The sequence below is a fragment of the Myiozetetes cayanensis genome, unplaced genomic scaffold (genome assembly GCF_022539395.1).
Source record: "Myiozetetes cayanensis isolate MyiCay16 unplaced genomic scaffold, myiCay2020 scf1, whole genome shotgun sequence".
NCBI classification, from domain to species: Eukaryota; Metazoa; Chordata; class Aves; order Passeriformes; family Tyrannidae; genus Myiozetetes; species Myiozetetes cayanensis.
This window is the reverse complement of record NW_026086604.1, coordinates 133051234-133065389: the sequence shown is the minus strand read 5'-3', so window position 1 is coordinate 133065389 and position 14156 is coordinate 133051234. Positions and strand designations below refer to the sequence as shown.

Here is a 14156-nt window from a genome sequence, read left to right as displayed (position 1 = left end):
GAGACCACCGGTGCCGGGAGCGGCCCAAGGCGGCCGAGAGAGCCGCGGAGCAGCCCTGCCGTCGAGCCGGACCCGCCACCCGGCTCCGCTCCGTGCCGCGGACCCTCGCCTTTTCTCGAGGCGCCCCGAGTCCATATGATTAAACAGAATCCTTTCTTGCCACCCGCGCCGGGGTCCAACCTTTACTCGTAGGGGAGATGTAAGATCGGCTGGAGTGAAATGACAAAGCGCGGCGGGCGATTTAAGCAAACGCGCCGCAACCGCGGCACGGGAGGAAGGGACTTTCGCCTCACTGAGCTGATCTAACGTTTAGCATCTTACTTTTAGGTACAGCTAAATTCACCCATTGAATTGCAGAACAGACGCGAATAAACTTTTATTAGATCACAGAGAAAAATAAGCAGCAAGAAACGTAAAAATATACAAAATAAGATAGAAGGAATGCTTCGATGACACGACAGTTAAGCAAATATTTAACAAGAGTTAATTAAAAAAAAATTACACGAGCAAGGAATACCAAATGCGAATGTAAAAAAGTTGTTTAATTCACATCCAAGGAGTTAAAAAAAAAAAAAAAAAAAGAACAGTTTGCATCAAGAGATGAAAGACATTTGTCATTTAGAAGACACTCTTAGGAATGAGAGTACTTCAGCTCAGCAGGCTGACACCTTCCTTCAATCACATCTGAGTTGCTCTTTCTAGACTTTTTGCAGCATCTTTTAGTTTTCCAACTAAATCCTAAGAGATGAAATAGTGTCTTAGAATAAACATATTTTTTAAAAGGTCAGCTAGAGGAACAGAGTATCTTTTTTATACAGAGAGGCAAGGGAAACCAGCACCTTATAAGCACAAAGAAATGTTGCAACTGATGAACAATGCCAGCGAGTAATTAAACAGCTCTGTATTTTACTGTGTAGTCAGAAAAGCGGGAACTGAAGGAAAACACTTTTTTAAATGTATTTTGCTCCTAAACCGGGTTGCTACTATTAATATGTAGATTTTATCAGTATTGCCACGATGGCTAACACTGACATCCGCTCCAGGCTTTGAAGTACTACATGCATTTCTAAAACACTGAAAATATTTTGAGTGCAATTTTCTACCAGGACCATTCTCTTAGCCAAACACATCAGATTTTGCAACGTCAGCAAACTGACTAGAAACACTCATTAGTGAGAAAAGGACAACTTTCAAGACACACATTTAAAACCTAAAGTTTTAATATCTTGCTTTTCCTCTCTCCACAACCCCTCTTCCCGATCCTCCACAGTTTGGCCACTTCCAAGCATTACAATACCTCTATTGTTCAGTTACACATTTAAATCGCTAAACAAAGATCAACGTTTGTTTCAGTACATTTCTTACATGTCATTAACACCACTGAAGAGCCTTCAGTTTGCTCTCTATTTTTAATCATGACGTATTTAAATAACTTCTCTAAAGCATGGGAAATCAGAGCTTCAGAAAATGATGAATTTCCTCCCAAATACATATATAGATTACAGTTATGAAAACAGACAAAATATTTATGCACGTTCTAAAACACTCCCCACGCAACTAAAATCAGTTACTTTGCAACTTTATTTGAAAAGACAGTAAAAATACACTCAGATAATTTCTATGGAAGATTCTCTTGTATCCTCCCAGTACAGATTTATTATTTTTTGAAAAATAATAGTATATATGATTTAATTTTGATTGTTGAGTTGTTAAAAACATTTACATCCATAACTGGAGCTAAGCACAGAATGATGAAGGAAACAAGTACCTGTAATTGCTCCATCGTACAACTAAAACTAACATCTGGGTGTGATCCTGAATCACTGTTCTGAAGGGAAACAAACAAACAAACAACAGTGTATATTTTATTTAAAAGAATCACGAAATTGCATTTTTTTTCCTTTCAGGGTGCTGGGAGTACAGTACCTCTAGGTTTAAGGTCACCAAGTAGGAAGGCTGATAAGTTTTATGAAGTTGATTGTTCTAAATTAAAAAACAAAGAACACATAAAATAGTCAAGTCTTAGCACTAAGACAGACTAAAGAAACATCTTAGTGTATTAAAATTACCTTGATCTGGTATTCCAAGCGCCAAGACACATCAGTTATATGGAGAGGAGATCTGCCTATGCTGAAAGACACAACAGTTACAAGTTTCCTACACTAAAAGAAAAGGTCATTTTCTGAAGCTGTCCATCAATAAAGAACTTCTTCATGATCCTTATAATACTTCTTGAAAAACTCAAAAAGGTTTTTTTAGAGTAGAATTCCAAATGAAGAAAAGTTTCTACAGCTGTTTTCTAGAGTTTGTTAAAAACATACTTTTTAAATGGAACAATATTTCTTACTTAAATTACCTAAACTATGCAAAAGTCTTTTCCAGAACAATTTCAAAGTAACTGTAAGTGAAATTATGTCTCTGCTGACTGATTGACCTACCTTCCCAATAGGACTTCCAATGCATCCTTGTTTTTCTGGGGAAGAAGGGAAAAAAGAAAGTTTACTATGTTCAATAAATTCCTATGATAGGAAAAAAAATTAATATGTTAAATTTTTTTTAAAAAACCTGATATTCGGTGCAAAATTGTTCTATTCTCTCTTTATCCAGTTTACAGTCTTCTAGACATGTGCTACAGAGAAAAAAAAATTTATTAGTTTTCTGTTACCATTAACTCAGCAGTACACTTTTAAGTAACAACCGCTAGAAAACTGGTGAAGCTTCCAACTATGAGTACCTTATAGCAGATATGTCAGCTTTCTGCTTCCCTGCCTCCAGAATACACGTTGCAGCCGCAGCATGGCAATGTTTTAATATTGTAGGGTCAATATCTTTCAGGTCTGGATCGTCTAAAATAAATGAATTACTGATGACACACGTACTTGCCAAACACCAGCACACGGTACCAAGGGCTGCTGCTCGCCCTTTGAAGGCTATCTTTCCCACAAAAACTTCAAAATGAAACACATTTGGTGTTTCAGAGCGACAGGACGGAGCAAGTAGGCAAGGTGTGAGGAGGTGGAGGAGGAGGTGAGGGGCTGAAGCATTGGCTGGGGCGAGCCGTACCAGGCGGGGCTGTGCGGCGCTGCGCGCCCCGCCGCCTCTGCATCTCCTTCCCATTAAAAAAAAAAAAAAAAGGGGAGGGGAAAAAAAAAAAGAAAAAGAAATAAGGAGAACCTCAATTTCCTCTCCAAGCCCCGTCCGCGGTCCCAGCAGCCTGCTAACGGCGAGGAGCGGAGCTGGAGCCCCCGGCCGGGCCGGACACCGGGGCCACCCGCCGGCTCCCTCCGCCCGTCATTAACACCGCAAAATTAATTGCACGGCCGTAACACCCTCACGCCAGGGTTGCCGCAGGACGTGTCCACACGCGAAAAAAACCCCACACGGTGACAGCGGGGAAACACCGCCGCTCTGCCCCCCTCCCGCGGACACGAACGCGCGGGGCGACCCGCCCGGGCCCCCCCTCTGCTCTTGACGGGTCGGCGCTCTGATGAAGCAGTCGCGCATTAGCGGTGACACCCCGCGCAGCGGCACCCTGGAGCCGTCCGCGGGCGAGGACGCGCGGGAACAGCCGCCCGGCCCCGCGGGGACACGCGTGTCCATACGCGGGGGGCGGGCGGGGCGCGGCGCCCCCTCTGCGCGTCCCGCGGAGCGGCGCGGCGCGGCCCGGCCCGGCCCGCACCTCCCCCGCGCCTCGCCCTTACCCAGCGCGGCCTGAGGGTCGTCGAGGAGGCTGCGGAAGGCGGCGCGGAGCAGCGCGGCGAAGGGGCGGCGGGGGAAGCGGCGGGGGTCGCCCAGCAGGCGCCACCCGCCCTGCGCGTACGGCGACAGCTCCATTGTGGGCGCCGTGACCTTCGACACGCGCCCACGTGACGCGCGCGCAGCTGATCGCGGGGGCGGGGGCCGGGGCGGGGCGGGGGCGGGGCCGGTGCGCGGCCGCGGAGCCCCCGCGGGAAGGGCAGAGCCCCCCCCGCCCACCTGCGCAGTCCCGCCCACCGCGAGCGGGTGTGGGGCGGGAGGGGATGCTGTGCCGTGCAAGATGCGCCGCGCGGGCGGGTTTTGGGGTGTAGTTAGCTCTTACGTGACTCTTAAAAGGGCTCGATTCTCACGAAATCTCTTAACTATCCCCGATCCCTTGTATCTAAATACACCTCTGTTGGTGTGGAACTTTACAGCCCGCGAGTTTAAAGGCGCGCTGCCTGCTAACTCAAAATGTCAGGGACAGAGTCTTAGCCCTTTCTCTGTATGGAATCATAGAGTCATTGAGGTTGGAAGAGCTGAAGACCACCATGGCCTCTCCACCATATCACAAAGTGCCACAATCTACTCGGGGTTTTTTGACATTTTCAGGGATGATGACTCTATCACTTCCCTCAGGAGCCTGTTTCTGTGCTTAACCACTCTCTCAGTGAAGAATGTTATTTTTCTTCTGAAATGTCTCTGTGTATCACCAGATATTCCAACACCCCCCCATGGTTATAGATCTTCATTTCAAACTGCATGTTTTTTACCTATGGTTATGGCCAGCTGAAATGTGAGCTTACAATAAAATTAATTTTCTAACCAAGACTGTTGTCATATTTTAGTAAAGGCTTTGCATGTTTTGACATACAAAGAATTGTGACCCATAATACAGCCTTCGCTAGTGATTTAGTAAAAGCGTACAACTGCTATCCAAAAACATCTAATAAATTCCTCATGTGAGGCATTAACCTCTTGTGTTACTATTTTATTCTTTACATACTGAAACTTTGCCATAGTCCTTAAAAAATACTAAAGTTAATAATTTACAAGTAAATGATGAAATGTTGCATGGTTATATCTCAACTAAGGACCAAATTAGGACTGATGGAATAAAACAAAAGTAAAGGCCTTTCTATATCACATGAATCACGATGCATGCAAACTTTGGAGTTCAAGTATGCAAAATGTTTTAGATCTCACTTTTTCTTTGTGCGTATCTGTTCTGAATGGACAAGAATGGTACTGCATTGACCTTCTTTATTGAGCAAATATTTCTGCTGAACATTTCTTAAATCCAAGTCCAATGTTGAAAGCTGTTCAGCCTAAAAAAATATGATGAAAAGCTAGAGGCCTCTCCAGATTCATGATTTCAAAATAATGTATATATAATGTCAAAAAGAACAAACACATTTAATTTCATCTGGGCTATTCATAGTAATTGACTGGCAGCTGATTTAATAAAAAAGCTGTTTTGAATTTTGTATCCATCACTCTCACTAATTACAATCAGTCATCTAAGAGCTCAGTCCGGCTTTGGAGGTCGGTTCAAGCTTTGCTGCAGTAAGAGCAGTACGATTAGACTTTTATCACATCTCACCACATCACATTTTATGTTTATTTGAATCATGCTACATTTGACATCATCACTCCACTTTTTTCTTTTTCACTTTTTTATATTAATATTTCTGTGATATTAATTAATCTTTTATGCAAACACAGCCACCCACTTCGTAGAGCACGGCTATCAAGTGATTCTGCCTCCAGTTTTCTGGCACTGTGGGTTGTCTGGTCACTGTGTTGAAAAACACGTGTTTGTAAACCTAGGTTTTAATAGTGCCCAAGTTAAAGTGAAAAGGAAAAAATCATACCACTTGCAGGATCAGACTCTTAATTCTAACTCCCTATGTACAATATTAGGCCTCATGACATTGTGGAGAATGAACTCTGAGAGCTTTGGAGTGTGATCTGAAGTACTACCACTGACCTAATACTTTGGCATAACGATTAACACCACTGAATTGACAAACTCCAAGCTTCAGAGTTCTGGCTGATAGAAGTCCTGGTCATTTTTATTTTGCCAGAAACAAGAAAGGGATGGTGACAAGCAGAGGGGCTGACAATATAAGCCTTCCCTCTTTTTTGGTATGGTTGCCAAACATAGACATGATACCCAAGGAGAGGCAGGAAAAAATGGAAGAGGAGAAAAACCATAACATGGAGGAAAGGACAGAGCTCTGGGCTGCAGAATTACAAAGGTAAAGAGATCAAAGGCTATAAAAAATGATAGTCACCAAAAAATGTTAGAAATATACACATAGGGTATGATCTCACATAACAGAAATTTCCTCCTCAACATCTCCTTATCATTTATAGTGTATTGAAATCTATAAATTAATATCTAGCTTTAAAGGCAAAATAACTGGCAAAGATTCATTGCAAGATTACGTAGTACATGTAGGTTTCATCATAATTTTCATTACAAAATTTGTATTATCAGTTCCTCTACACATCTCCTCAGTCTGACTTTTTTTCTTTCTCTCTTTTTCTCTCCATGAAATGGATTCAGACTATCAGATTTATATCAGATTTTACTACTTTTGCAGAATACATATATACATTTTAAAGCCCTGTTCATTAAAATTTCCAGGAGAAATCTAAGCTGTATATTGAATAAAGGAATTATTAAGGAAATGCATTAATACTTGTTTATTAATGAATCAGGGAAACAAACTACCTCAGCCCATGCAGGTTAGTAATTTTTGCAGCTTGCACATTGTAAGTCAAAACAAAATAATGCAACTGTTCTAAATGAAGGGAAATCACTTAGTGTGTCCAGAAGAATTTAAGGACTGGCATAAGTATTTCTGAAAAGTCTCAGATTAGCATTTTTTTGTTTGTGTATTGCTCCTTCACAAAGTTAAGAGACAGTAATATAATATGATATTCTAACATCAATTCTCTACAAAATCATTAGTGAATTCCTGGAGTTTCCTCCACACAGTAATGGAATTCCTGTAGAACTTTTCAGATCTGGAAAACAGAAATTGGAATAAAATGTTTTAGCTGCATAAAACCAGTAAAAAATAAGTAACTATTTTCTACAAAATTTGTTTCTTGCTAGATTGATACCTTAAGACAAAACATGGTATTCATATATCAGTCATTGACATGATCACAGAATCAAAAGAAAGGATACCCCAGAAAGCCCAGGAAAATTTCTCTCATAATCACAGGGGACAAAGTGCAATACAATAAATAAAATACTGCCTTGAACCAGGTGATTATGTAGATTATATAATTGGTATGATTACTGTAGACAGTCCTCATATCTGCTGAAAGTGCAGTACTTATCATATATTAAAAAATAATATTTACTTTCAGAATTTTTTTGTATGTATTAATATCAATAAATGTATTGTTTGGCTAGAGACAAGGACTATTCAATAAAACATGCTCTTTTTGCTTACAAATAGTTCTGATTAACAGTTCAGGAAATTAGCCTTTTATTTAAATATGTGAAAGCACTTGATTTATTTCAGTAAATATTAAACCTATAGTAGCTTAATACATTTTTTTACTAGGTATTTAGTATTTTTTGTTCTGTTTAACCTAAAAACCATTTTTACTACTAGGTAGCAAAAGAGATTAATTTATTAACAAAGAAGTAGGACTTTATAATTTACCTTTTGATTTATTTTATTTACCTAGCTTTATTCAAGTTACTTTTAGCTACTATTTGTCAAAACTTAAAGTCTTCTGATTTTCCCTTCATACATGAAAAGAGCCTGTATTCTTAGGCTGTAAAAAAGGGGGAAAATATAGAACTTTCACATTTTAATTACACACTTTCATCTATTTGGTTCCTGATTTAAGCACTCAGGAATAGAGGCAACCAGAGAAGTACCACTGTTTAAAACATCATAGTTCCTCTGATTTCTAACAATTCAGGAAAATCTTACATATTATAAAAATTCCATCACCCCCTTATTTTATGAAAATATATATGAGATCAAGACTCTAAGAAATTCATTTGAATTTAGATGTTATAATTTCTTGTCAAATGAAAAGAAATCACAGGGAAAATTTGAATAATTTATGTCTAAGATCACACAAAACTGAGTAATAAAAGGATGTAAGGATTTGGGAGTGTGAGCTAAGGGTCACTGAGATGTATCAGACAGTACAACTTCCAGGATAGCAACTTTGTCATGTTATGTATTTTAACTTACTTTAAAGTCGTCCCAATTAAGTTAAAGTCTGTATTTACTGACTTTTCAGTCATTTTCTTTCTTGTTTTTTCTCTCACAGAGAAATAAAGCTGTGTAGATCATAATGTGTTTGTTCTTTCTTAAAATAAAACTCTAATGTCTTAGACTAAATTTGTGGAGGTTTAAAAACGAGGCCTACAGAAAACATGCCACTTTTAATGTCAGATGGAGAAATACAAACATTCCTGCTGCTTAACTGGAATCACTACAGTAATTCCAGCCTAGTCCTGTCTCACAGATGACATAGTTTGTCATACTCACAAAAAGACTAGGAAATGTTTTTTATTGGTATTCTGTCTTTGTAAGCAACATTTATTGGAAGGAGCTCTTAAATGGAAATTTTTGCTACTTTTCAAATGACCTGACACAATTTACAGATACTTTAAAGTTCAGGCAGCTCTCAGATACTGATGTGACACATTGTACCCAAAGTTTTTTACATCTAGCTTTACTTTTTAGATTTATTGAGAAAAGTATCATCTGTAGGTGATTTTAAACAGTAACTCAATATATTTGAAATTTGTCGATGTTTTAAGTAAAGCTTTTAACATGTTTATACATGTGATGGTAAGATTGTAACCTTACTGGTGGAAACCTGTAAGGAGCATATTATGCTCTATTGTCAAGAAGAATTCATAGTCTGTCACATTAGTGCTAGAGATGTCTGTAGAAGAGTAATTATTATAAGCTGACATACAGCAAATGTAAGTAAAAATAGATAAACCTCAAAGGAAAATTGAACTGTATGGCTTAGGTACTGTTTGTCTACAGATGTTTAATGTCACGACATTAAAATGTTATTTAGCATAGCACCTGATTTTGCTATGTAAAATAATTTTGTATTTGTATAACAAATAAAAATGTGATTTTCTTAGCTGTGCACTTAATGTCCTACCAAATTATATAAAAGAGGAAATATAGAAAATGAGTAATCAGTAATCCAGTATTCAGAGATACACGGTATAACATTTTTAATTCTCTTTATACAGTTCGGCAGTACCAAGCAGCAAAAGTGTTTAATTCTGCTAATGTGATAAACAGTTTTCATAGAAAACAAAATTTGTTTAAACCGATGTTGTAATACCACTGCAAGAACAAGCACTACGTGGCATTTTTTTGCTAGGATTAGTCCTGCTGTTTCATGAAAATGTTTGATTCTGATCATAAAGTAAGGCTTGCATGTCAAAATGATAGATGTCTTAAAAGAAGCTTTGATAAATAAAATCCCGCAGACCTTGGCATTCATAGTTCCCTTTTGGCAACTGTGAGGAATGGCTGAGTAATAGTTAGGAAATGGACTTACTTAAGATGGTTTATTGCATCTCAAGATATTAGGGCTAGATCTGCAGCTAGTGTAAATCAGCATATCTGCCTTCAAATTGCTTATATTGCTTTGTGTCAGCAGAGAATTTGGCCCATATCCATTATCTAGAGGGAATATCAACTACTACAAAGCATACTTATCTAACCAAAAGCAAACGTAGTGTACATAGCTCATTGATGTTTCTTGTAACACTTATGTTAACCTCTATAATGTGATAAAAATCTGGCACAGTTATGTATGGTTGCAAAGGATCTTGCTTTGATAATATCAACAATTATAAATTAACATTTATTGCTTTTAATACTGCTTCCAATTACATTGATAAAAGCTTAACTTGATATCGATGAGAGAACTAGCAATTTAGGACCTTGCTGTTACTCTAATTAACTTTACTGGGAGCAGAATTAGGCCTCTCCTCTGAAACATGTCTGCCTATCAAAGTGGTATGAAGTGGTTTGGATTTATTTTTTTTTTTTTAAGATCTATATAGTATATTTTTTGTGTTCTCTTTTGTTGCACATATTTCACATCTAGTGACAACCACATTTTACAGAACCACTAAGTTTAGACCCCTCACTTTTACATATAAACAAACAGGTTATTCAACTCAGTAAAATCACCAAGAGTGAATTCAGATGCAGGCATCTCAGAGTCCAAGTTAAAAGTTTTAGTTGAAATGACTGCCTTGTGAGACCCAGAGTAACATAACAAACCCTGCTTCATTCTTCATTTAACAGTTAACAAAAGAGAACAATTGCTAATTATCAGAATTTTGAGCAGTAAACACTGGGTCTAAGTAGTATCTCAATTAGTGGTTATAATGCTGCAACCAATAAACCTGTTCAGCAGCTGCTCCAGAAATAACTTGTAGGCAAATCGAAGCATTGAAATATGTGTAATTTTACACATGCTAAATTGTCTGTATTGTTTATATAACACCAAATTTATTTCAGACTGTAGAAATATCAAAAATACAGCTGTGGTTTCTGCTCATTTTAAATGGCAAATGACATTATGACCAATCTGAGAAAACAAAGAGGAATGCTTTGGTGATCCTAAATTTTTTATACTGGCAACACCACTGAAAACTACAAGTGTCCATGTACTGTCTGTTTCATGCAAGATTTATTTGTTGTGAGAGAAAACCCTGATGGTTGGTTAGTGAATTAGGTCAATAAGCAGTAGGATAGTGATAGGGGAGATTCTATTGCTCTTGGGGATTTAGGCTTCCTAGCACAACATTTAAATCAATAGGAATCATCAGCTACCCTAATCTGCCCATACCAAATAGCAGTGGGCCTAAGGTGGTGGAGAAAAATTGGAAAAGACCCTGGGAAATTGCTTTCCTTCCCTTGAAAAAATTAATGAAATACGTTGTTGGTTATTATAAAAAATATTTTATCCTCTTCTATTGTATCTACAGTTTTCTTAAAAATACAGTTTAATTTCTAAAGGTAACACTAATTATAATCATAACAATTTCTTATTGGTGCAGTCACAGAATTCTTCAACTATTTTTGCAAATGCATCAATAGCCTGTTAAAATGTAGAGAAGAAAGAGGCATAAAGAGAGAAATTCCAATTAGAGTATAAAAAAAGTTTTAAGATCCTATCTTGCAACTGCTGGTATTAGTTAATGCAATGATGTTACAGTCAAAATGATAACAGAAAGACTGAGTTAAAATTACAGAGCTATGTACAACCAACATGAAAAAATATAAGAAGCCTTTATTTCATAGGTAAGTGAACCTTTCATCAGTACTAATTCAAATTGCTGACGGTACAAACTCAGAACTATTTAAGTGGATTAATGAGACCAAAGATAAATCTACGGGTTTTTTTATGTCCTGTGTTTTCACTGAGTACACAACCATTTGAGGTGAACGTATACTGCCATAGTGGCACTTAGAAAGCTGGAAAACAATGTACTTCCAAAAGCAAATTTATTTTCTTCATCTCTTAGTAACAGACAAATATAATTTAATTTTGGTCAATTTGCTAGGTAAAATCCTGAATAATATTTGTTATACAGGTGATAATGATTTTAGATAATGTATTATAAACAGTGCATCATTGAAAAAACATCTTCCTTCCTCTTGCCTTATACTTATTATGTGATGTAAGTGAACCCATGCTTTGTTTATATTTATTAAAAGGATCTTTTCAGATAAAATACTGTATCTTAGACCAAATAAGCATTAGATACCCCCTTCAACTCCACTATATGCTCACACAGGAACACATTAACCTTAGAGAGCTACGTCAGCTTGTAATAGATATTCACTGATGGCATCATTCTTATTTTGTCAGCCAGGAAGCCTGTGTGCAGCACCTACATGGGATGTGTTTTTGTTCAGTCAAATGTTGTTGCCATTATACCATTTTTACAGCTATAAAGTACCATTGAGGCCAATTAGGAACTACTAGAGTGAAGACTGAGCAACAAATTTCAAAATTTGATCCATCATTTCTTGGCTGTCAAACCCTGGGCCCATCTGCTCACATGGCAAGCAGCCCACTTGCAAGTGAGCTGGACCTTTCCCCTAAGAAATGAGTGACAGGGAAGAGCAGTTTAGTTAGTCTGTGTAACAATGAGAACAATTTTTTTTTCTGCAGGAAGTGTGGTCTGATATCTAGCAGAGCTGGACAGCATTTGCCTTCTTTCACTTCATTATATTTTTTGACATGTACATTGTTAGAAATGGTTGAGTGAAGGAGGAAATAAAATCAGGGGTTTACTGGTACTGGTTGCTGCCAAAAAGACAGGTTGTACTGGAACAGGTGCTTTGAAAATCTGTGAAAGCCAGCTGAAAGGTGTCAAAATGTGCATAACATGAACCAACAGTTCACAGACATTTTGTATGAATTTGGTGGTGTGGCAGGAAAGTTCCGAAGGAACCTTCAGTAGAAAGTGTCTGCCTTAGAAACAGCCAGCCAGCTTAACAGGCATATCCTTGTCTGCTCAATCACAGCGTGCATGATATTCTCATGCGGGGCGAAAGACAAAGGAAAAAGAAAAGGTTTCCTTCTGTTACATTTATATCCTTACTATCTTGGAATTGTCAAATCAGGGAAAAAGATATAATAGTCTGTTCCTAAAATATGTTAAGCTGATCATCTAGCCTAAAAATAAAAGTAGATCAATTGAAACTCTGTAAGCTGTATTCGGGTGAGTGATTAACTGCAGAGTGTGTGCAGGTAAAAGAAAGTCGAATGCGTGATCCTTTTTATAGTACCAGTCAAACTAATGCCTGTGAGCCACACTTGTCCCTTGACCTTGTTAAATGTGGCCCACGTGTTGGAGGGAGTACAAGAAACTTTTCTGACACATTCCCTTCCCACATGTTTTTCCTGCAGTGTGCTACTGTAGATAATTCTAAAACACATGGGAGTACAAGTGGGTTCGCCATGTGTATTTAAAACCTAACAGAGCTACAAGAGTCAAAACCACATGGGAATAGGAAAGGAGCATCAGGAAAAAAAAAGTGCTTTTTACTATTTGTGCTCATGTTCTTCATGTGCTCAGAGAACACATGAGAGAGCAAAAGCAAGACAAAAAAAGACAAGGGAGAGCAAAAGAAGAAAGGAAGAGGAAGAAAGAAGCAGACAGAAGCAAAGAAAAAGGAACAAAGCAAGATGGCATTGAAAAGAAAAGGAGAAAAGACAAGTGAGAAAGGAGAAGGCATTGCAAGGAAATGACAGGAACTGACAGGGAAAAAATCATAGAGAAAATCATTTCACTGCTTGAAAGGATTAAACCAAATAAGCTTGCCTGTGCTTTTCATTTCAGCTTTATAGTACGTATGTGTGTTTAGTTTTAACAAATGTAAGAAGAGGCATCTTGTGTACATTTCCCTACATCATCTCTCCTTTCATTTTTTCTCCCAATACTGCATCTTTGTTTCTGCTTCTGCTTTCTGTCTCACTTTGTATCCCACTTACACCCCCCCCTTTTTCTCTTTTCTGCTTTTCACAGGCAGTGAATGAGATGTAGCATATCATTGTGCTAGCAGGGACAGGTTTTTCTCAAACTTGCCTTAAAAATGGAACGCCGGGTGAGTATTTTGTTATTCTTTCAGCCTTCCCCCTCACCCCCTGAGACTTAGTGGAGACAGACTGAAGTCATCAACACAAGCTTTAATAAGTGTATGAGTGAAATGTGACTTTTGCTCCATGCCAGTCATGGGATATGGTGATACTCTTGATTTCAAGGAGCTTTACAAGATGTCGTTGCTGAGCAATTTTTCACTTTCTTGGATGATGAAGTTGAAGAGGAACAAGTGAACTATCTCTCATCTTCCTCTCTCTTGCTTGTGGACACACATTTGCCGCTGCAGTCTGTCCTCTGGACTTCCCAAGGTACAGTGTGTGCTCCACCTATCATGTAAGCTGTCATTGGGACAGATGGTTTTGTCTGTCGCACAACCAATCTAAGCATACTCACAGGAATATGCAAATACTATATTACCTAATATTATACATTTGGTTTGATTTGGATTGGAATAAAAATTTAAAAATTAAATAGCTTTGGACCCAATTTTTATTGTATTATCATTTGATACTCTTTTGTTCATTTCAGAGTTTTTTCTTTGATTTGGAGATGATGATGATGATGATGCTTAGTTTTGGCATTGCATTTAGATTGATGATTTTTGTCTTTAAAAGCAAAGGAAGAGTCTTTAAATATGTATGAGTAACCCTGGTTTTGCCCCCACTTCCTTTTGGTTCTAAGACTTACACTCTATTCTTCTATTTCTTGTCGTTGACCCTTTTTAGTTGTGTGCCAGGATCTCGAGGTTTCCAACTAAAGCCAGGAGCTCAGG

The 14156-nt window shown here is 38.2% G+C and overlaps 1 protein-coding gene across 3 annotated transcripts; it reads right to left on the bottom strand.

The window, feature by feature from the left end:
* Positions 1 to 351: 351 nt before the first annotated feature.
* Positions 352 to 3861, bottom strand: COMMD3 (COMM domain containing 3). 3 transcript variants are annotated; one of them, XM_050325796.1, is made up of 8 exons: positions 3702 to 3861; positions 2735 to 2846; positions 2566 to 2629; positions 2439 to 2473; positions 2070 to 2130; positions 1927 to 1983; positions 1769 to 1828; positions 352 to 738 (listed from the first exon to the last, which is right to left on the bottom strand). In XM_050325796.1, the coding sequence occupies exons 1-8, from the start codon at positions 3832 to 3834 to the stop codon at positions 679 to 681; spliced, it is 582 nt and encodes a 193-aa protein (XP_050181753.1). In that variant the 5' UTR covers positions 3835 to 3861; the 3' UTR covers positions 352 to 678. The 3 variants fall into 3 exon arrangements, with proteins under 3 accessions (XP_050181753.1, XP_050181737.1, XP_050181745.1); XM_050325780.1 differs by lacking the exon at positions 3702 to 3861 and having other exon boundaries at positions 2735 to 3421; XM_050325788.1 differs by lacking the exon at positions 352 to 738 and having other exon boundaries at positions 748 to 1828.
* Positions 3862 to 14156: the final 10295 nt, after the last annotated feature.

Bases quoted from the DNA above. Each gene is read 5' to 3' on its own strand.
- COMMD3 (XM_050325780.1), bottom strand. From the start codon at position 3,117: ATGGGAAGGAGATGCAGAGGCGGCGGGGCGCGCAGCGCCGCACAGCCC. The intron at 1,984-2,069 runs GTAATTTTAATA...TTTTTAATTTAG, and splicing joins GCTTGGAATACCAGATCAAG to AACAATCAACTTCATAAAAC. The intron at 1,829-1,926 runs GTACTGTACTCC...GTTTCCCTTCAG, and splicing joins TGGTGACCTTAAACCTAGAG to AACAGTGATTCAGGATCACA.